General features: G+C 38.4%; 2 protein-coding genes across 6 annotated transcripts in view; both read left to right on the top strand.

The window, feature by feature from the left end:
• Positions 1-24,385, top strand: part of LOC146863669 (long-chain-fatty-acid--CoA ligase ACSBG2-like) — a 632,294-nt gene that overhangs the window by 391,517 nt on the left and 216,392 nt on the right. The gene's annotated exons all lie outside the window — the stretch shown is intronic.
• On the top strand, positions 6,387-19,922 carry LOC146863670 (uncharacterized). 2 transcript variants are annotated; one of them, XM_085627771.1, is made up of 2 exons: positions 6,387-6,496; positions 11,341-19,922. In XM_085627771.1, exon 2 carries the CDS (start codon positions 11,384-11,386, stop codon positions 17,846-17,848), a length of 6,465 nt encoding a protein of 2,154 aa, XP_085483897.1. In that variant the 5' UTR covers positions 6,387-6,496; positions 11,341-11,383; the 3' UTR covers positions 17,849-19,922. The 2 variants fall into 2 exon arrangements, with proteins under 2 accessions (XP_085483897.1, XP_085483896.1); XM_085627770.1 differs by lacking the exon at positions 6,387-6,496 and adding an exon at positions 8,085-10,605 and having other exon boundaries at positions 11,071-19,922.

The following is a 24,385-nucleotide window of genomic DNA, read 5'->3' as shown; positions in this document are numbered from 1 at the left end:
TTTGAAATAATTTAAGCTCCCTATAATCTAATTCCCTATCTATATCCTTTAAAGTAATTTAATCTTACCTTATGTGTGAATGGGGCAAGCACTTGTGGTGTTGTAATAAAAACAAGCATTTGCAATGCAATAGGTCTCGCATTTGCGAGAGTTTGAGCTATTCGCATTGTAAATGACAGTGCCTTTTATTTATGTTTTAAAAAAAAAAACTTAAATAAAAAGCATTGTCATTTACAATGCCAATAGCTCAAACTCGTATAAATGCGAGACCTATTGCATTGCAAATGCAATAGGTCTCTCAACTGCGAGTTTTGGAGCTATTGGTATTGTAAATGACAATGCCTTTAATTTATTCACAAGCATCATGCATCAGGCATCAGACATCAGTCATGAGACATCAGGCATTAGACATCCACAAGCATCAGGCATCAGACATCCACAAGCATCAGGCATCAGACATCCACAGGCATCAGGCATCAGACATCCACAAGCATCAGGCATCAGACATCCACAAGCATCAGGCATCAGACATCCACAAGCATCAGACATCAGGAATCAGACATCAGGTATCACATCAGACATCAGGCATAAGACATCAGGCATCAGACATCCACAAGTATCAGACATCTACAAGCATCAGACATTAGACATCAGGCATCCACAAGTATAAGACATCTACAAGCATCAGGCATCATACATCAGGCATCATACATCAGACATCCACAAACACCAGGCATCAGACATCCACAAGCATCAGGCATCAGACATCCACAAGCATCAGGCATCAGACATCATGCATGAGAAATGCACAAGCATCAGACATCAGGCATCAGACATCCACAAGCATCAGACATCAGGCAACACACATTCACAAGCATCAGGCATCAGACATCAAACATCGGGCATCAGGCATCAGGCATCAGACATCAGGCAACATACATCCACAGGCATCAGATATCAGACATCAGGCATCCACAAGCATCAGACATAAGGCATCAGACATCCACAAGCATCAGACATCAGGCATCCACAAGCATCAGACATCAGGCATCATACATCAGGCATCAATACAGACATCCATACATACATCAATTCTAAAAGAAAATGGATAATACATATGTCAAAATGAAGCTCGCATTAAACCCTAGCTAAGTATTAAACAATATCTAATTTCAGAAAACGGAAGAAAATATTGCACATGCCCACCGTGCCTTTCTAGCAGGCATTAAAAGCCGCAAACACAGGCCTGTATTCCCGCGCTCTTTCCTCCCAGCCCTACATAGCATCCTGCGCGGTATGTCGGGGGAGGCTTCTCATCTCAGTCCTCGGGGAGCCCTCGACCTATGGATGTCCTCTTTGAGGTCTTTCCCGCGCTGATGAATTATTGAAATGCATCCACGCGATGGTGACTCACTCCGGCGGTGCCAACGGGCTGCGCTTTTAAATGAATCTGCCCGGAGCTGCTGTATCCATCTCATTTCACATGCTGCTCCATCCACAAGTCGTTTGATCAGAAAGATGTGGCATAAAATCAATACACTTTTTAAAGACAATCTAAACAAGCTGTTCGTGTTTGCTTTGGTGGTACTGCACAGAGTTGTACGAGTAGAATATTTTTTTTTTACACTTGACCAAGTGAATAACCACATTCATGTATAAGCTTAGTTTAAAACACCACGAAGGAGGTGATTGCCTTCGAGAAAGCTGATTTTATTAACATTGCTGAAGAGCCTCGTTTGAGAAAGGCATGATTGCATAAAAATAAATGCTGCACTTACGAATGCAGCTCACTCATTTGCATAAGCATATTCAATCGAGGAAGCACCTTTGAAGTGCGGGTGGTGATTAGTTTAATTGAGTAAAACATTTGGCGCCATCGGGAAACAAGCCCGGCGGAGCATGGCGAGGGCGCGCTTAGGGGCGGGGGAGCGCATTCCAGGCAGGGGAGGCGGACCCTTTGAAGTGCTCCCAAAAAGCGGATTGCATGGCGGCACGATGCACGTGATTGTGCGCGTGCTAGCCATGCAATCTGCTTTTTGGGAGCACTTTTAAAACCCCCTTACAATAGTCTCGCCCTGCGGTCGCTTACGCGATAGCAAGGCGAGACCTAAAAACCACAAAGGGGCAGCGATGCCTTCATTTTCTGAAATTACAAACAAGGGGTTTATTTAAAAAAGATACAGCCTGGGTGCAGTTCATTAAAGAAGCACTTCAAGAGCCCAAACGTGATGTACTAGTTTGGAGAAACCACTTGCCTTGTGAGTTTGGCCAGCAGCGCCTATCGGTGTGTCCTCATAATTCGAAAGCCTGTTACAATAACTTCGCATGGGTGCAACCTGGTGAATGTAAGTTAAATCTTATTGAATTGTGACAAACAAGAGTGTAAGCAGAGTGTATTAACTGTGGGTAGACTGAACTTACTTAGGGGCATATTATCAAGACAGGCGATAAAATTATCGCCGCTTTAGCGGCAGATAACTGCCGCTAAAACTGCGATAATGGGCTTGATAATATGCTCTATGGAATTCCAATTGAAGCTCAGGTTAGATGTCCTTCACGTCTAACATGGACTTCAATTGGAATTCCATAGAGCATATTATCAAGCCCATTATCGCCGTTTAAGCGGCTGTTTTCTGCCGCTATAGTGGCGATAATTTTATCGCCTGTCTTGATAATATGCCCCTTAGTTCTTTATACTCGCAGTATACCACAACACACTGGATGCATACGTTCTGGCATATTTTCTGTCAGCGTCTAAATTGTCCAAAGCATCTAAAAGACCAAGGACGCATATTAATACATGACCGTTGCTTCAGTCGGACAAACAGATTTTACAAAAAGTGGCCGCGTGACTTACTATTCAATTCAATTGCTTTGGGAGACGTGTAGGATCTTTCGGATCAAAAGTTAACTCCTAAAAGAAAGTGACTAGCAGCTTTAGACTCTGAGGCTTGTTTAATCCTCTTAACCGCTAGCGTGCACTGCATTTCACAGCGGTACTTGCCTGCAACAATGTATCCAATATGGCAAGGCGTTCTCCCTTCCCTTCTTCGCTTCGTGTTCACGGCGTCTCCATGTTACGAGACCGGAAGTGACGGCCTCGAATAATTTATTCTTGGATTCATGGCTTGTCCTTCCTGCAATTCCAGTGCTGCATTGCATGCTGGTAAATGTAGTGTGTCCAACACTCATTTTTACCTAATAGTCACGAATATCCAAATAATTAAACCACGTGGATCTCACACCCGTGTCACATATTATCCAAGGTTTAAAAGCGTCCCATTAATTATTCAAGTGACATTGAGACATAGCGAACAAAATAATCAAGGCAAACGGATTCACAATCTATTCAGTTCCGACATTTCATTTAATCCTACCGTAGTGGTGTTAAAACGCATAATTAAATATGCTTCTTTTTGAAGTAGAGTTCTTTCAGGATCACCCCCTCTGGGGTTTTGTTTGATGACACATAACACTGTCCAACGAGGATCTTTCTCCGTATGTAGAAACTCTTGAAAATGGGCTACAAGAGATGCATTCTGAACTCTGTTTTTAATTCTGGAACGGTGTTGACTTATCCGCTGTCTAATTTCTTGCGTGATTTTACCAATATACAGCAGTCCACGAGGACAGGTGATGGCATATACCACATTTTTTGTCCTGCATGTTGAAAACTCTATGTGCTTCCACCTATCATTTCCAGGCGTGAATTTGGTGCCTTCCAAGGTTGAACTACAAGCTTGGCATGTTCCACACTTGTGGTGTCCTACTACTGGTGGTAGACTCAAGAATGGCCGAAGCAAATCTGTTTTTTTTGGCGCTTCCACTGCTGCGCTAACAAGTCGTTGCCCTATACTAAAACATGTTTTCAATGCACACAGAGGTATTTGAAGGTTCTCATCAGCATCTTTTACCAGATGCCAATTCTGTCTAACTGTTTTCTTGAAAAAATTGGTATATGGGCCAAACGTAGAGACACACACCATTCTTGTCATAGGTTTCTTCACTTGTTTTTCAAGTAGGATTTCACGTGGTGTGTACCACGCCCTTTTGCACGAATGCTTAAGTAGCTTAGATGGGTAGCCCTTTTCTTTGAGTTTCTCAGTCAACGCGTTAGAGTGGATTATGTAATCCTCTTTACGTGTGCAATTACGTTGAACACGTAAATACTGCCCATAGGGCAAGTTATCCTTAAGGCTCTTTGGATGATAACTCTTAATATCCAATGCTGTATTTTTATCTGTGGGCTTAGTGTATAGTGTTGTAATTAAACCCGTTTCTGTAGAACGCACCTCCACGTCTAGAAAAGTTAGATTCGTGGTTCTGTGAGTCATTGTGAATTGTATGTCAGGATTTCTCTCATTTAGTCACACATGAAATTCAAGCAGTTCTTCTTCTGATCCCTTCGAAATACACCATAAATCATATATATATATATATATATATATATATATATATATATATATATATATATATATATATATATATATATATATTACCTACTGGCGGTCGCCAGTAGGTAGTTATAGTTAGGACCACGTTTCCATAGGAAAACCTCAACATTCTATTTTGAATAACTTTGGCGCCGGTCGACGAATCCTCGCGAATTTCTCAAAATAGGTGGGGCGCTACGCTCCGCTCCTACCCTGAAAGTCTCGGGGGGATCCGTCAAGCGGGGGCTGAGATAAAAGGGGGGTCCCAAAACGCGTTTTTCCCATGCATTTTTCCATAGGACCTTTAGAACGAGCTACAGCCCGAACGGCTGAACAGAATTACTAGAAATTTGGCAGAGAGGTAGTCCGTAGGTCAAGGAAGTGCCTTTTGTAGGTTTGGTGTAAATCAGTTCAGTTGATTTTGAGAAAATAGCCTTTAAATCAATATATATATCTGAGCCAGCTTACGGTACGCTTACCGTACGCTTACGGTAAGCGTACGGTGGCGTGCGCGAGCGCGATTCTGATTGGCTCTTAGATCTTAGTAAACATTCGAATCGGCCGAAACCAGGAAGCGGCGGCCGCCATTTTGTGTATTTCACTCTGAAAAAAAAGAGTGAAAACAAGGAAAGGGGGCAATGAGGAGAGTTACAGACCCCCTAACAATTGTAAGGGGGTCAAAGAAGGACAGAAAAGTACAAAAAAAACATTTATTGATTTTAAAAAAAATCACGGGGTACGCGTACGGTAAGCTCACGGTAAGCGTACGGTAAAAAAAATAAAAATAAATAAATGAAAATCAGATTTAAGAGTTTAGAAATTAGGGAGCTCTAAAAAGAGCTGTTGTGTTTATGGAGTCATTTTTTTAGTGGTACCTACAAGTAAGTACCGATGCAGAGTCTAAGGTTCAAGAGGAAGACTCTGTTCCCTTCATCATTGAAGTGCACACCATCTCCTCTATAAATGTCTTGCATGTCGTAACGCAAGTTGTTGTGGTAAATGGCACCCATACCATAGTCACGGAGGAAAGCAGAAACAGATTTGTTGACGTGCTTTCTTGCTTTGTCAATCTGTGGACAGAAATGATTGGACCAGTTCCATTTTTGCCTTTGGCATATGTTGGAAAACACAAAGGCAGTTTTAGGGAAAAGTGTAAACAGTTGTGCAAAGGTGTCCTTCATAAGCATTTCCAGACCTACCCCAGTCAAAGTGCCTAGGTCATTGCCACCACAGTGCACTATTATGAGGTCAGGGTGTTGGATTTGCATGAAGGATTTCACCAATGGCATCAATTGGTGCCACTTTAACCCTCTCTGACCAATCCATTTAATGTCTACATTTGGCAAAGCAAGGTCTCTCACCATATCTGTTTTCTCTGCAAACTTTTCACTCCAGAAGACATAGCTGTGCCCTACAATCCACACTGTGAACATCTTCAAAGGAGAACTGGATGCACTCAGGAGGTGTCTTTCAGTAGAATGGCAATATGAAAAGAAAGACAGTTTGGAAATGGAGGCATACATATTTTTTACAAAACAAAAAGAACTGATTGGCTGTTTCATACCATTCTAGAAAAAAAACTAGGCTGTATGTGAAAATTAATAGAAGCATGTTTTGTATTGGTACAAAAAAATGTGTAACCAAAGAACAGTACTATGGATTTGCAGTTAGGTTTGAAAAGTCAAGCACTCTTGCTCTGTGGAATTGAAACATTGTGTGTCGAACTTCTGACCTAACTGCACACAGCAGTGTTCCATGAGCTGTTGCTATGGTAGCAGGCAGAAGTCAAGTTGGGGGAAGGGTACTAGGCAGAAGTCAAGTTGGGGGCAGGGTACTTTTGGAAAAGGGTTGGTTTTCAACCAATAGAAATGTGTCATTACATTTGAAAAAAAGGGGGAAGCACTGAGATTTGAAACTTACATGTATATGTGTGGAAAAATAGAGGGAAAGTTTGCCATTATCTGGTTCTGCTGAGAGGAGAGAGGTGTACAGAACAGAGATCCTGGCTCTGATAATCTGCTGTTTGAGTGACACATTTCTTTCACAACTAACTAATTTTAAAGGTGAGTTTACAGTTTGAGAGGGGATGTATGTGGTAACTTAAGAAATGAATAATAGAAATGGGAATTGTTTTTGTTGTAGTTACACATGGTGGATTCATAATGTGTCAGTCTGTAAAAGAGATTTTCACTTGGCCCGAAAAAAAAAGAGCAGTAAGTGTGCTTTCAAATTGGCAAAGAAATTTCGTTTTGGCACTAATGTGAAAACATGACTGTGTGTGCATAGAAGAATTATAGGCAGAAATGTATTGCGTCTTGCTCTGGTGATTTCACAGTTGCAGTAGATGGAAAAGAGGAGCGAATTTTTGGGGGAAGAAGCAGAGGTTTAGCACACACCCATGTGCTTGCCATGTATAGTCATGCACAGTAATTAGAAGCGAGTGGGGTTTTCAGGTTTAAGTCTGTAATGCAAATACATTCAGCATCACTAAGGCTGGTTGCCCCTGCTGGAGTGTAGGCAGTCACAGAGAATACACACGGTGGTGGTCTGAAAAAAAAACTGCTTGGACATGTGCATTTAAATAAATTAAAAAAAAAGGTTTCAGAATGTGTCAGTCTGTAAAAGTGATTTCAAATTGAAAAAAGAGATATACACTTGCCCCCGAAAAAAAAAGAGCAGTAAGTGTGCTTTCAAATTGGCAAAGAAATTTCGTTTTGGCACTAATGTGAAAACATGACTCTGTGTGCATAGAAGAATTATAGGCAGAAATGTATTGCGTCTTGCTCTGGTGATTTCACAGTTGCAGTAGATGGAAAAGAGGAGCGAATTTTTGGGGGAAGAAGCAGAGGTTTAGCACACACCCATGTGCTTGCCATGTATAGTCATGCACAGTAATTAGAAGCGAGTGGGGTTTTCAGGTTTAAGTCTGTAATGCAAAAACATTCAGCATCACTAAGGCTGGTTGCCCCTGCTGGAGTGTAGGCAGTCACAGAGAATACACACGGTGGTGGTCTGAAAAAAAAACAGCTTGGACATGTGCATTTAAATAAATTTAAAAAAAAGGTTTCAGAATGTGTCAGTCTGTAAAAGTGATTTCAAAGTGTAAAAAGAGATTTTCACTTGGCCCGAAAAAAAAAGAGCAGTAAGTGTGCTTTCAAATTGGCAAAGAAATTTCGTTTTGGCACTAATGTGAAAACATGACTCTGTGTGCATAGAAGAATTATAGGCAGAAATGTATTGCGTCTTGCTCTGGTGATTTCACAGTTGCAGTAGATGGAAAAGAGGAGCGAATTTTTGGGGGAAGAAGCAGAGGTTTAGCACACACCCATGTGCTTGCCATGTATAGTCATGCACAGTAATTAGAAGCGAGTGGGGTTTTCAGGTTTAAGTCTGTAATGCAAATACATTCAGCATCACTAAGGCTGGTTGCCCCTGCTGGAGTGTAGGCAGTCACAGAGAATGCACACGGTGGTGGTCTGAAAAAAAAACTGCTTGGACATGTGCATTTAAATAAATTAAAAAAAAAGGTTTCAGAATGTGTCAGTCTGTAAAAGTGATTTCAAATTGAAAAAAGAGATATACACTTGCCCCCGAAAAAAAAAGAGCAGTAAGTGTGCTTTCAAATTGGCAAAGAAATTTCGTTTTGGCACTAATGTGAAAACATGACTCTGTGTGCATAGAAGAATTATAGGCAGAAATGTATTGCGTCTTGCTCTGGTGATTTCACAGTTGCAGTAGATGGAAAAGAGGAGCGAATTTTTGGGGGAAGAAGCAGAGGTTTAGCACACACCCATGTGCTTGCCATGTATAGTCATGCACAGTAATTAGAAGCGAGTGGGGTTTTCAGGTTTAAGTCTGTAATGCAAATACATTCAGCATCACTAAGGCTGGTTGCCCCTGCTGGAGTGTAGGCAGTCACAGAGAATACACACGGTGGTGGTCTGAAAAAAAAACAGCTTGGACATGTGCATTTAAATAAATTTAAAAAAAAAGGTTTCAGAATGTGTCAGTCTGTAAAAGTGATTTCAAAGTGTAAAAAGAGATTTTCACTTGGCCCGAAAAAAAAAGAGCAGTAAGTGTGCTTTCAAATTGGCAAAGAAATTTCGTTTTGGCACTAATGTGAAAACATGACTCTGTGTGCATAGAAGAATTATAGGCAGAAATGTATTGCGTCTTGCTCTGGTGATTTCACAGTTGCAGTAGATGGAAAAGAGGAGCGAATTTTTGGGGGAAGAAGCAGAGGTTTAGCACACACCCATGTGCTTGCCATGTATAGTCATGCACAGTAATTAGAAGCGAGTGGGGTTTTCAGGTTTAAGTCTGTAATGCAAATACATTCAGCATCACTAAGGCTGGTTGCCCCTGCTGGAGTGTAGGCAGTCACAGAGAATACACACGGTGGTGGTCTGAAAAAAAAACAGCTTGGACATGTGCATTTAAATAAATTTAAAAAAAAGGTTTCAGAATGTGTCAGTCTGTAAAAGTGATTTCAAAGTGTAAAAAGAGATTTTCACTTGGCCCGAAAAAAAAAGAGCAGTAAGTGTGCTTTCAAATTGGCAAAGAAATTTCGTTTTGGCACTAATGTGAAAACATGACTCTGTGTGCATAGAAGAATTATAGGCAGAAATGTATTGCGTCTTGCTCTGGTGATTTCACAGTTGCAGTAGATGGAAAAGAGGAGCGAATTTTTGGGGGAAGAAGCAGAGGTTTAGCACACACCCATGTGCTTGCCATGTATAGTCATGCACAGTAATTAGAAGCGAGTGGGGTTTTCAGGTTTAAGTCTGTAATGCAAATACATTCAGCATCACTAAGGCTGGTTGCCCCTGCTGGAGTGTAGGCAGTCACAGAGAATACACACGGTGGTGGTCTGAAAAAAAAACAGCTTGGACATGTGCATTTAAATAAATTTAAAAAAAAAGGTTTCAGAATGTGTCAGTCTGTAAAAGTGATTTCAAAGTGTAAAAAGAGATTTTCACTTGGCCCGAAAAAAAAAAGAGCAGTAAGTGTGCTTTCAAATTGGCAAAGAAATTTCGTTTTGGCACTAATGTGAAAACATGACTCTGTGTGCATAGAAGAATTATAGGCAGAAATGTATTGCGTCTTGCTCTGGTGATTTCACAGTTGCAGTAGATGGAAAAGAGGAGCGAAATTTTGGGGGAAGAAGCAGAGGTTTAGCACACACCCATGTGCTTGCCATGTATAGTCATGCACAGTAATTAGAAGCGAGTGGGGTTTTCAGGTTTAAGTCTGTAATGCAAATACATTCAGCATCACTAAGGCTGTTTGCCCCTGCTGGAGTGTAGGCAGTCACAGAGAATACACACGGTGGTGGTCTGAAAAAAAAACTGCTTGGACATGTGCATTTAAATAAATTTAAAAAAAAGGTTTCAGAATGTGTCAGTCTGTAAAAGTGATTTCAAATTGAAAAAAGAGATATACACTTGCCCCCGAAAAAAAAAGAGCAGTAAGTGTGCTTTCAAATTGGCAAAGAAATTTCGTTTTGGCACTAATGTGAAAACATGACTCTGTGTGCATAGAAGAATTATAGGCAGAAATGTATTGCGTCTTGCTCTGGTGATTTCACAGTTGCAGTAGATGGAAAAGAGGAGCGAATTTTTGGGGGAAGAAGCAGAGGTTTAGCACACACCCATGTGCTTGCCATGTATAGTCATGCACAGTAATTAGAAGCGAGTGGGGTTTTCAGGTTTAAGTCTGTAATGCAAATACATTCAGCATCACTAAGGCTGGTTGCCCCTGCTGGAGTGTAGGCAGTCACAGAGAATGCACACGGTGGTGGTCTGAAAAAAAAACTGCTTGGACATGTGCATTTAAATAAATTAAAAAAAAAGGTTTCAGAATGTGTCAGTCTGTAAAAGTGATTTCAAATTGAAAAAAGAGATATACACTTGCCCCCGAAAAAAAAAGAGCAGTAAGTGTGCTTTCAAATTGGCAAAGAAATTTCGTTTTGGCACTAATGTGAAAACATGACTCTGTGTGCATAGAAGAATTATAGGCAGAAATGTATTGCGTCTTGCTCTGGTGATTTCACAGTTGCAGTAGATGGAAAAGAGGAGCGAATTTTTGGGGGAAGAAGCAGAGGTTTAGCACACACCCATGTGCTTGCCATGTATAGTCATGCACAGTAATTAGAAGCGAGTGGGGTTTTCAGGTTTAAGTCTGTAATGCAAATACATTCAGCATCACTAAGGCTGGTTGCCCCTGCTGGAGTGTAGGCAGTCACAGAGAATACACACGGTGGTGGTCTGAAAAAAAAACAGCTTGGACATGTGCATTTAAATAAATTTAAAAAAAAAGGTTTCAGAATGTGTCAGTCTGTAAAAGTGATTTCAAAGTGTAAAAAGAGATTTTCACTTGGCCCGAAAAAAAAAGAGCAGTAAGTGTGCTTTCAAATTGGCAAAGAAATTTCGTTTTGGCACTAATGTGAAAACATGACTCTGTGTGCATAGAAGAATTATAGGCAGAAATGTATTGCGTCTTGCTCTGGTGATTTCACAGTTGCAGTAGATGGAAAAGAGGAGCGAATTTTTGGGGGAAGAAGCAGAGGTTTAGCACACACCCATGTGCTTGCCATGTATAGTCATGCACAGTAATTAGAAGCGAGTGGGGTTTTCAGGTTTAAGTCTGTAATGCAAATACATTCAGCATCACTAAGGCTGGTTGCCCCTGCTGGAGTGTAGGCAGTCACAGAGAATACACACGGTGGTGGTCTGAAAAAAAAACAGCTTGGTTTCATAATGTGACAGTTTGTTATACAGATTTTCACTTGCCCAAAAAAAAAGAGGAGTTTGTGTGCATTCAAATTGGCAAAGAAATTTCGTTTTGTGACTATTGTGAAAAGAAATGTAGTAATATATTTAAATACAATAAAGAATTTTTTTTTTAGTTTTTTTGCAGGTATTGCTGAAGAACAGTGAACAAAATTTAAGATGCCTACAAAATCTCGAGTTCAAAAAACGCTAAAAAAAAAACTATATTTGAGGACAACTGGAGGACCAAAGTTAGTAGAAGATGCTGATGTTGGGAAAAAGAAAAAATCTTCTGGTAAGCAAAAAAGACAATTCCTAAACAAAATATTGAAAACAAACAAAAATGTACAAAATGTCTGTTCTCGGAAAAATGTAACAAAACCTACAGAACAGCAAAAAATTGAGGATTTAGTTAATGCAAATATACCTTCTGCAATTGAAAAGTTTAACATAAACAGAAAAACAGCATTTAAAGAGATACGTAGAAAAATGTTTCAGAGAAGAGTTATGTCCAATTTGATAAAGGATATAAAGAAATATAAGCAAAAGGCTAAATATTATAAGAGAAAAAAAGAAATTGAAGCCATTGCAGCAAAGGCATTAGAATTAAAAAGGAAACTATTCATATTAATTTTGAATAGGATGCGTACATTAGATAAAATGGTTAATGTACTGAAATCACAAAGCAAAAGCAAAAGAGTAGTGAACAGAACAAATTTTTGTAAAGTGTTTTTAGGAAAGTGGATGCATAGCTCAAGTAGTGAACCTTTTTTTAATGAAGAGAGCTATTTTCAAAGTAATAGTTTGCTGCATGCAGTTGACACCAGAGGTCGTTCATACGAAGTAAAAAATGGTTGCATAATGGAGAAGGAGATAATGGTTCCAAGAGATGAGGTACAAGTGATGGCAGATGAGGCAATGGGGAGACGTCCTAAAGCCCCAGTGTACACTTGGAATTGTAGTAGTATTTGCACTGTGCGTCAGGAATCTATTGACAGATTTCGAGAGTTTCTAAGAGAATATAGTAAAAAAAGTGTAAAACAAAAGATTAAGGTGCTTCAAAGTCTGGATCCATGCAGAGTGAGAGAGAATACTGGTTTGCAGGGTCATTCTCTTGCTTGTCTATCTAGAAAAGTGTGCAATAGTGTTTTCCATCATTTTAGGATGCTGGCTGTTCATCATACTGAAATGAGAAAGTTTGTGAGACGGTTGTATTTTGCCAAAAGTCCAGCAATAAAGTTAAATGAATTGAATAGGGCTCTGTTCCGAGGAACGGTATCAGATGTAGAGAAGGTTGTTGATGAAATTCAGTTTTGTTACTTTGGTCCTGAACAAAACAGTGCAGAGAAGGACACAGTAAATGAGGCAGAAGTGGAAGAGAATGTAGAACCTTGTGTAAGTAAGACATTTAATGATCACATAACAAAATTTGCAATAGTCTCTAATGAAAGACCAAATGTTACTTGTATTTGTTGCCGCAGAACTCATTATAGAAAACAAACTAGGAATGTTGATCTCTACAGAAAGAGTGAAAATGAAGATAATTATAAGTGGATGGATTTTGCAACATATATATTTCTTGAAAATTGTTTTGAATTGGGTGAAGATCAGCGTATTTGTAAATACTGCTACAACAAGTTAGAGGAAAATAGAATGCCGACCAGAGCTGTACATAATAATTTAGAATTGGATGCTATTCCTGCTGAACTTTCTGAATTAAATACATATGAGTCTATACTCATTCAATGTGTTCATCCGTTCCAGACCATAGTACGTATGGAGCCCAAAACTGGTAAATTACCTCCTTCAGATTTACTGAGAGGTTTAAAAGGTAGAGTGGTGTATTTGCCCTTGGATTTGAAAAAAAATATGGAAACTATTGATGCGGATACTTTGGAAACTGAACCATTAATTATTCTGGTTAATGGTGTACCTACAAAGAATAAGAAGATTTGGCAGGAGCTGGTAGATGTGCGGAAAGTACAAAGAGCAAATTTGTATTTGAAAAAAAATAACAAATGGTATGAATCAATTTATATAGTAGAAGAAGAAGAAGAAGAAGATTTACAAGGAGATACAGAAACACCAAGTGGACAAATTGAAAAAGTGGACAAGTCAAAGGAAGAAGAAATTTATGAACATTTTAGCATACATCCTCTCCATTCGAAAGAAGTTATGGGAGACAATATTGATCTCTTTCAGATGAAGAAAGCAAAAGGAAATCCCGTGAGTGTATGGGAGGAGAGCTTGGAAGCTCGATGTTTTCCTCAGCTGTTTCCTAAAGGAAAAGGAGGACGATACGATGAACGTCCGGAACAGATTCCAGCTTCTGAGTATCGGACTACAAGACTATATGCTGAAGATCCCAGATTTCGACAAAGTATCCCTTATTTGTTCCATCTTTTATTTGAAAGCGACTTGTCTGCACTGTCTTATGCAGTAAATCACATTTTAAAAAGTGGAGTACATTTACAAAATGTGTCTGCTAAGGATTTTATGGAGAAAGTGCAGCACCGAGATGATCATTTGGAAACACAACTGATCAATCTGATGGCTTGTCAGCGTGGGACAAATGAATATTGGTACCGACGCCATGGTGAACTAAAATGCATGTTACGCAATTTAGGAACACCAACATGGTTCCTTACCCTAAGCTGCGCCGAGTACGCTTGGGATGATTTACTGGATTTTCTACGAGAGGCCAATTCAAACATTGAAAACATCGAATACAAGACAGCAGGAGAACTGTGCTCATTGGATCCGGTTAATGTTTGCAGATATTTCAATCATAGATTTGAGGCTATGATGTCCTTCATCTGCAATAAAAAAAATCCACCCCTTGGAGAAGTAGTGGATTTCTTTTGGAGAAAAGAGTACCAGGCAAGAGGTGCTCCTCATATTCATATGCTGCTGTGGATCAAGGATGCCCCAAAGTTTGGAACAGATACTGATGAAGCAGTGTTATCTTACATTGAAGAATATGCAACATGTGCTATACCTAAAAGCACAGAAGAGTACAAGTTAAAGGAGCAAGTTCTACGTTTCCAAAGTCATCGGTGTGGAAAATACTGTCGACGGAAATACAAGAGCAAAGAAAAATACTACACTAAATGTCGATTTGGATTTCCTAGACCTGTTCTTACAAATGGAAGAGTCAACAGTTTTATGTCAGCTGTGAGACATACTATCACAAGAAAATCACCTAAGAATACCTACAACCTTAAAAGAAAAGAAGAATCAAAAAATATAAATGACTACAACCCAGTCATTTTATCCATGTGGAACGCTAACATGGATATACAGTATGTTGCTGACAATTCCATTGCTGTTGCTCGATATGTAACGTCTTACATTACGAAATCAGAAAAAACAGAATTGAAGGAAATGTGGGAAGAGATTTCTCACGAGAAGACTGTCAGTAAGAAGCTGTACAATTTCAGTTTGAAGATGTTATCGCATCGAGAAATTGGATCCTACGAATGTTCAGATAGATTATCTTCTGCAAGTCTCTACTCGAAGTCAAGAAGAATAATTTGGGCAAGTTTAGGCCTTGCAGCAATGAGAAATCGGGTACTGAAATCTGTTGGAGAAATTGAATATTTGGCACAGTTCGAACCTGAAAGTACAGATATATTGAAAACAAACATGTTGGACACATATTATCCCAAGAGAAGTCATCATCTGGAGAACATGTGTCTCTATGAAGTGCTGCAGAACTACATTTATTCACGGAAAGCTGCAGAAGACATCAATAATGGAAAATATAAAGTCGTTGGTGAAGAAGGATGTTTGGTGAAGCAAACCAAAGGAAGTTTGATAAATCACCGGAAGCTGAGTTGCGACACTACCGACAAGAAAGAATTTTACTACTTGGCTCTTTTACAGTTGTTTAAACCATGGCGTTCAGAGGATGAACTACTGGGAGAATTCCAGAGCTATGAAGATTCTTTTAATGCTTGCAAAGACAGCATACAATGCAGTACATTCTCAACTTATCTGCAAATGTTAAATGAAGAAATTGAACAGGAAACTACAATTGCAGCAGAAATTGCTAGAGACAGTTCTCAGGACAGCCAAAGTTCAGGAACATACAGTCAAGATCCCCTAGGACAACCAATCGTTGAAAATGAAGCATCAATAGCCATGAATGAAGTGGAAACGGCTATGAATCAAGCTCAAGAAGAATTTATAGACTTAGAAAATTTGGAAAGACAACTGAATCAAGAGCAGCAACAAATTTATGAAGAGATCAAAAACAAAATTGATCACGGATTTCTACATGAAAAAAAAGAGTGCTCATGCACATCATTTCATCCAATCAGGATGTATGTAAGCGGACAAGCTGGCACTGGAAAAAGTTTCCTAATTAAAGTCATCAGAAGCTACCTAAAGCAAAAAACAGATTCTACTTTGTCTTGTGTGGTTACTGCTCCAACTGGGTTAGCAGCATATAACATAAAAGGAATCACCTTACATCGTTTGCTAATGTTACCAGTGGAGCATGAGAACAAAATACAATTCAACAAGCTAACTGGAGAAGCATGCTTGGAAGTTTCAAGAGTATTGAAGAAGATGCAAGTTCTCATTATTGATGAGGTGAGCATGGTATCAAACTTAATGCTTGCCTTTGTGCATTTAAGAATGCAGCAAATTTTGAAGACAGACTATGACGTGTTATTTGGTGGAAAACACGTCATAGTTTTTGGGGATCTTTTGCAACTTACTCCGGTTAAAGGACAACCAGTGTTTAATACTGTGACACATGAAGACACGAAGAAGTCATTGGGAAGCATCGGTAATACAAATATTTGGTCCTTCTTTGAGTACAAGGAACTTACAACTAATATGAGGCAAGCAAACGATGAAGAATATGGAAGTATTCTGAAAGATATCAGGATTGGACTACTCACAGAAGCTGGCAAAAAAGCATTACAGACTCGGCTGCTACATAATTTATTTCCAAAGGAAGAAATAGTTGCAGAGAAGATATACAAGAACATTGCAGAAAACAAAAGTGTCATCTGCTTAATGCCAACTCTACGTGAATGCTCAATATTCAATGAGGAGCTTTTGAAATTGGAAAAGGAAGAGATCAGGAAATTGGAAGCAGTGGACAAAATTGAGGATGGAAGAATTACTGTCACAGTAACAGGCAAACTGAAAAATAAATTGGACTCACTAGAGAAGAACATCTCCAAAACAGCAGGATTAGAAAAAAATCTATATGTTTGCATGAACTGTAGAGTGTTTTTAAGGAGAAATTTGGATGTTGAAAAAGGCTTAGTAAATGGAGCGATGGGAAGAGTTGTGGGTTTTATTAATTATCAGAAAAAAGATGGAATTGAATGGTTAAAAATAAAATTTGATCAGATAGAGGAAGTTAAAGACATTTGTCGTTGTTCAGTTCGTTTCATGCTTGTGAAAGACTTATATGTACGTAGGAAGCAGTTTCCGTTTTCTCTAGCATATGCTGTAACTATTCACAAGTCTCAAGGATTGACTGTAGATTGTGCATTTGTGAACATTGGATCTAGTGTGTTCAAAGAAGGTATGGCATATGTTGCTTTGTCACGAGTCAAAACATTATCAGGTTTATTCATGATAGACTTCGATGACTCAAAAGTTAGTGCTGATACAAACTGTGTAAAGGAGTATAATAGATTAAGAAGAAGCTATGCTCCTCATTTAGGTCAGTATCCTGTGTTGGAGAAACGTGTAGTTTCTCGTAAAAGGAGAAATGAGAATATCTGTAATGAAGATGTAGAGAAGAGGAAAAAAAAGAGGAGTGATGTAATTGCAAGCAAAAAGAATAAGGAAAATGAAGAACAGGTTGTAGGATGTCATTTTGAAAATAGCTCTGGTGTCAACTGCTACGCAAATGTAGTGCTGAATGTTGCTTTTTATCTGGAAAGTTTGCAAGAGCAGATAATAATAAATCAGGGAAAAAGATTCTGTTCAGAGCTCAGTCTCCTTTTTCAAAAGCTGAGTAAAGATAAAACTCAAATAGAAAGTGCTACTGATATTAGAAAACTTTTAGATGTATGTTCAGGACGAACACAGTTTTCTCAAAATGAACAGCAAGATGCTCACGAATTTTTGATGTATTTTCTTCAGGTAGTGGAAGAAGAAGGAGTTCCCATTGACATTTTTTTTGGTCTCTCTTATAAATGGGAACATAGTTGTGATAATTGTTATAATATAAGTGGTTCTATTGTTGATAATGAAAGGTTTATTTATTTGACATTGCCAGAGAGTAAAACAGTCACTTTTGCAAACTTAGTTAAAGATGCTAATCATAGCATGAAATGTGGTGAGTGTAATTCTGACATGTTATCAACATTAATTTTAAGGGAATACGGACAGTATGTAATTTTAATGATGCAACGATGTAGAGCTGATGGATCAAAATTGGATACTTTAATAAAGAAGTTTACAGGACAGCAATTATCAATTTCAGGAAAAACTTTTGTAACTGTTGCAATAATTTTCCATGATGGACCTACTGTTACTTCTGGACATTACACAGTTTATCTAAAATGTGAAAAAGGATGGACACTGTGTAATGATTCCCAATTGATTTTCAAACAACGTTTGCCTTTTGATTTAGCAAATTCCTATCTAATCTTCCTGAAACCTAAATTTTAGAGAGACTTGGCAAGATCTGGACAAAATAATTTTACCATTTTACAGGATTACCATTGCAATTTTGTAGAAAAAAGATTTTTAAAATTATCATTTGGCCTAAAGGAAAGATAACCAATTGTAATGTGGACTTTTTAAATTTTTAATGCAATTTTGAAAAACCAATAATTTAGAGATTATCGGTAACTTCTGCACATTTTAAATTTTGGAATGTTATTGGACTGCCACTGGAAATTTTTTCAAAAATGATTTCAAAAATTACTATTTGGCCATGTGGAAAAGTAAGCAATTCTATTGTGGACTAAATAAATTATTCGAAAAATTTTCGTGAACCAAAATGTTACAGAGAATCGGTGAGATCTGGACAGATTAAACTTTAGAATTTTAATGGTTTTCCCTTGGAAATTTATTCCAGGGAAAGAATAAAAAATACTATTTGGCCTAAAGGAAATAAAATCAGATGTATTTTGGAGTTATTTGAGATATATTATTGTGAATGTACTTCTGAAACAAAAATATCAGACGGTATTTTAAAGAAAAAAGTATTGTTTTTAGATGACATTTTTTAAGAATAATATGCATTTCTGTAATGATAAGTTTAAGTGAGAAGAGATTCTGGGCTTTTTTAATACAATCTTTGAGATTGTTATTTTTTTTTGCCCGCTGTAAAATGATGAATGCAATTGCTTTCACAATTTATAGTGAAATGCAATATATTCTGAAAACAGCAAAAATAAGGCAAAAATATTTTTTGGAAAAAAATGTAAATATGTGTACTGTATTATAAAATGTTTTAAAAATATTAATACTTTTTTCTTTTTTTTCAGATCGATATAGAAAATTTTCGTAAACTACAACCATTTTAAAAACTATTTTTTAAAAAAACAAATGAATAAATATTTTTTTCAGTGAGTATGGTAAGTCAATAGTAATAATTGTAGTCTTTCAAGGACCTTGTAATGTGAAAAATGATTTTTAGTGTTTTTTTTAAAAAATAAAAAAAAAGGTACGCTTACCGTACGCGTACGGTAAAAAAAAAAAAGTTTTTTAAAAAAAATGTAAAAAAAAGATGAAAGATAAGGTTGGCTCTTAAAAGAACCGTTGTGTTCATGCAGGGACAGAGGAAAGGAACCATGGGAAAATCATTCAAAGCTACAAATGTGCTGATCTATTTTGTTATTCACTAGGGAAACACTGGTCTCCCTATAACAAATTAGAGCTTTACAAAATGTGCAATGAATATCAACCTTCCGAAATCGAGGGTTCATTTCCAGAGGGCCAGCAAAAGGAGATTCTCCCCCCACAGATGAAGGGCTCACCTGAGCTGCAGAAGAAGGAGTAAGCTCTGCAGGTGATGGTCCAGGCTGAGCTGCTGTGGATGTACTGGCTCGTCTTTCTGAAGAGTTACCTCCAAAAAGTTGAGCATGTGTCCTTTTGTGTACATCCTTGAGGTGCCTCATCATGGTGTGATTCCCAAAGGAATACTTCCTGTCAGGATTACCTCTAGAAAGTACACGCTTACACAGCTTGCAAGTAACTAAGGGTGCATTCACCTTTTGCTGGCCTTCTGGAAAAGTAAAATAATCCCAAACATAAGAAGGTTTTACTTTCCTCGCTCTCTGCCTCAAGACAGTGCTGCTGGTGCTAGCCTCACTCTCAGAAGAGCTCTGCTGTTCTGCCATCGTATCCCAAAGACAAACCAGCTCCTTCTCCCAAGGGATCACAAGCAGAAATGAGGGGAATGGGTGTGGTGTAGGAGAGTTCTAGAACTGAAAGTAGTTTCAACCAATCAAAAGTTGTGTTTCAAGATCACATGACCTACCGTACGCTTACGGTACGCTTACGGTGCGCTTACGGCAAAAAGTACGCGTGCGCGTAAAAAAGACACGCGCTTGCGCACATGCGCATAACAGTCATTTCCCGGCACTTCCGCGTAACGTGCGCGTGTTGCGTAAGCGCGCACGCGTCCCACGCGCAGTACGCGCGGCTACGCAAAGTGCGTAACTATACGCAAGCAGCGTAGATAGATTACGGACGTTGCGTAAACCGTACGCTTACCGTGAGCTTACGGTACGCGTACTATAAAAAAAAAAAAAAAAAAAAAAAAAATCTGGAAATAAATTTTACATGTTTATTTTAAAAAATATATATAAAAAAAATATTTAAGGATTTTAAAAATTAAAGCATAGTCTTTATAAAAAATAAGAAAATTAAAATAAAAATATGTTTGAAAAAAATGAAGAATATAAAAAAAAAATAGCATTTAAAAAACCTTGCAAATTCACTGAAAAAACCATGGGTTTCACACACGTTATAGTTAGGAATTAGCATTTAAAAAACCTTGCAAATTCACTGAAAAAACCATGGGTTTCACACACGTTATAGTTAGGAATTAGCATTTAAAAAACCTTAGAAATTCACTGAAAAAACCATAGGTTTCACACACGTTATAGTTAGGAATTAGCATTTAAAAAACCTTAGAAATTTAGTGAAAAAACCATAGGTTTCACACATGTTATAGTTAGCTGGACATTTTACTCGTAAAAAACCAATGAAATTGCCCCGTTATAGTTAGTTCAGCTAACTATAACTCGCGCGCCCGCAATGCACTGCTGATGACGTCACATATTACATCACTCATGACATGGTCAGTGACATCACTCATGACATCACTGATGACATCTCAAATGACATCACTGATGACATCACTGATGACATCATCCAGTGAATGTGTGTTATTCTGAAAATTAAATATGTTTTATATATGTATATCTCATGGTCGATGGAAGAATAAATGGGTATATAAGTGTCTAAATGGATGATTTGTTTTTGAAAAATTGATTGTGTAACTGACTGATTAAGTGTATCATAGTGAATACATGGCTTAGTGAGTAATGTTTAAATATGTAAATATCTGTATCAGTCTCTCACTTTGTGTATAAGTGGCTGCATGGGTTGGTGAGTAGCTACATGGGTGCCTATTTAGGTTATTAGTTGTTTTTTTGAGTATCAGTCTGAGTGTCTGCATGGTTCGGTGGGGGGTATTACGTAGTGCATCGGTGCATGAATGAGTGACTCACTGTTTGTATGTGTTGAACACAGCATGTGTGCAGGACTGTATGGGTGGATGAGTGTGTGTATGGGTGTGTTAGTGAGTGAATGACTGTCTCAATAGTGTCTTCAGGAGTAACTACATACGTTTTAAACTAGTATATGTGACTATTGGTGTATATATGTGAGTATATGTGAAAGTGAGAGATTGAAAGAGTTCCTGTATGAATAAGTATGTGTTTCTATAAGTGATTGTTTAAAAGACTAAGTATGTGTAAGTTTCCGTAGAAGTAAGTGTGGTGGTGTGTGTATAACTGTATATGCAAGTAAATGTATGTTTGATTCTTTATTAGCATGAGTGACTATGTGTGTGAGTAACTCTATGGATGAGTGGCATTGTGTAACAGGATGTATAGATGTATGAGTACATATGATGAGTGAGTACATGTATGAGTGACTGTATAGGACTGTTGGTGAATGAGTGGATGTGTATGTGGATCTTAGAATTACTGAAGAGGTTGTTGTAACTGGTATTGGTATGTCCATTGTTTTGAAATTTTTAGTCTCTATTTTTGAATGTGTGTATCAAAGCTTATATTAAGGTGAGAGGAGATCTGCCACTCTATCACAAGGATGATGTCATCAGTGAGGTCATCAGTGATGTCATTTGAGATGTCATCAGTGATGTCATGAGTGATGTCACTGACCATGTCATGAGTGATGTAATATGTGACGTCATCAGCAGTGCATTGCGGGCGCGCGAGTTATAGTTAGCTGAACTAACTATAACGGGGCAATTTCATTGGTTTTTTACGAGTAAAATGTCCAGCTAACTATAACATGTGTGAAACCTATGGTTTTTTCACTAAATTTCTAAGGTTTTTTAAATGCTAATTCCTAACTATAACGTGTGTGAAACCTATGGTTTTTTCAGTGAATACATATATAGATATATATTTATATGTGTGTGTGTGTGTGTATATATTTATTTATATATATATGTATATATATATATTCACTTAAAAAACCATAAGTTTCACACATGTTATAGTTAGCTGGGCATTTCACTCGTGAAAAAACAATGAAATTCCCCCGTTATAGTTAGGTCAGATAACTATAACTCGCGCGACCGCCACTCTATCACAAGGATAATGTCATCGGTGATGTCATGAGTAATGCCACTGACCATGTCATGAGTGATGTAATATGTGACGTCATGAGCACTGGATTGCGGGCGCGCGAGTTATAGTTATCTGACCTAACTATAACGGGGGAATTTGATTGGTTTTTCACGAGTGAAATACCCAGCTAACTATAACATGTGTGAAACCTATGGTTTTTTAAGTGAATATATATATATATATACACACCAATTAATGTAAAGCACCTTGAAGTTCCCCTGACAGCGCCACAGGGCTGCTCAGTCACCGCTTATTTGATCTCCAGTGCGGCTCATCCTACCCGGTGACTGCTTCTAAACAGGGCTTCCGCTTTCGAATGGTGTTATCGAGAGTAAATCACTGTTTTACTGTTCCAAGTTGGCCGCCACATTTAGAGTGAACATCTCTGTCATCTTCTATCAGTGCAACAATGATAAATATTGCACAATACCATTTCAATGTTACTGCCCACTGCTATGTTTAACATATTAATTTTCTAATTGCAAGCATATTCCTGCTACATTTAGGAGGTGACATGTTTTTCTTTTTTATACCTTGTTTTAATCTATCATGCATATGCTTGGATTTGTGTGTTTTCTGTGGATAGATAAATGCAAATCTGTGTCAGTTTATCACTGAATGGATGCATTAGTGAAAGGATAAATTAAGTCATGTATGATGAGCTTTATGATGGCCTAAATTCACAAGTGACTAAAGATGCACTTCCTGTTTTTGCTAGATCCTATAGATATGGCTGGTTTTTGTTCATCATTTTTTTTTAATGTATTTTTATGTATTTCATAGACAAAAACAAAACATGCATTCACAGCTGGTGTCCACAGACCACAGTCACTATAACAGCATTCACATAGTTGTACAAGATCATATATTTTGAATGCATCCCCATCTTCCCAATATAATATTCTCCAATTGCCTGGACTTAGTCTTGGAATCAATGTTTTTTAGTTATCTGCATCCAATTTTAATTATGTCACATCTTTTCGGAAGAGTAAAAAGTGCAAGGTAAAAGTTTGGAAAGTATTTTTTTTAATCTTTTACGTATTACCACCAATTGTACGTGCTGTACATATGTAGTCTGTGGCACTTCCACTTATGATGGGTGCATTTCTTGTCATGATACATAGCTGCGTACTCCTTCTTATGCCAGATCTTGGAGCCCAAAACAGCCTGTCTGGAAACTGCCATATTAGGCATTTGAGAACTAAGCTATTTTTAATATGAGATACAACATGTGTTCCTGAATCGGGCTGAATTACCCAGTGTGCAGCAATTGTATAGCTCCTCAAGTCCCGGCGGCCCAGCACCCAGGCTAATGTTCTGCATGCCTAATCACTTATAAGGTCCCAAAGGCGAGACCTATTGGCTATGCCAATGCTTGTTTCCTCTTTCTATGTGTGCTGCAGAATGCAGCACACATAGAATGAGGAAAACGCCTCATTCAAAACAAAAACAATCCTGCCTACAACATAGACACATGGTGCAAGGGTGAATGCGTTGGCGCACAGCTGCGAAATGTGTGCCAGTGCAAGGGAAGGGAAGGAATGGTCTTGTAAATATGATGCATTCCTCTCCTTTCGAATTGGCGGAGGGCAGCGCTGAAAATGATTTGCGATGCTGCTCACTGTCAATTCCTTGTAAATATGCCTCTTGGTGTTCACTCGAGTGATGCAGGGGTGTGCATTATGCTGTCTCGGGCTGGACCAGTCTACTCTTCAGTGTATGCTAGGACGTGTGGGATCCCACCAGGGCTTTAAGTGGGCTGGGTCCTGCTGGTGCTCAGCACAGCACCAGCAGTTCTAAAAAGCTGGTGCTGAGACAGGACCCTATTGGGCTCTCCATTTTTTCCCTCACCCTCGGGGTGGAAAAAAATCTTATCTCTGCAGCGGTACCACCCTTCACTACCACTGATGTAACTTCAGAGACTGGTTATAGTTCCTTCACAGTCTCATCATTTCAGAACTGAAGCATTTTGAGTTAATTACAACAAAGCCATAGTTGTTGCTTATTTGTCTTATTCAACTAACATCCACTGATAAATCCAATAAATAGTCCTGGCCAGTGCTTAACTTGTAAAATATTAAGTGCCAGGGCTCTGACCAGGAGGCCACTGCAGCTTGCACCCCCCATCGTCTTGTCATCGCTGCTAAAACACGTACTAACCATCTCTCTCGCATGTAAATGCGACAGTTCCGATTATTCCAGGTCCCCAAAGCTAAAGGAATGTCTGGGGAGGCAGTTATTAGTATTTCTTTAATGTATTTTGTTTACCTAAAATGCTCTTATACTTTTCCCCTCTAAATTACATGAA

Source organism: Triturus cristatus, chromosome 2_1, assembly GCF_964204655.1.
Source record: "Triturus cristatus chromosome 2_1, aTriCri1.1, whole genome shotgun sequence".
In the NCBI taxonomy this organism is placed as follows: domain Eukaryota; kingdom Metazoa; phylum Chordata; class Amphibia; order Caudata; family Salamandridae; genus Triturus; species Triturus cristatus.
Note: the sequence above shows the minus strand (reverse complement) of the source record. Positions and strands in the feature narration are given on the sequence as shown.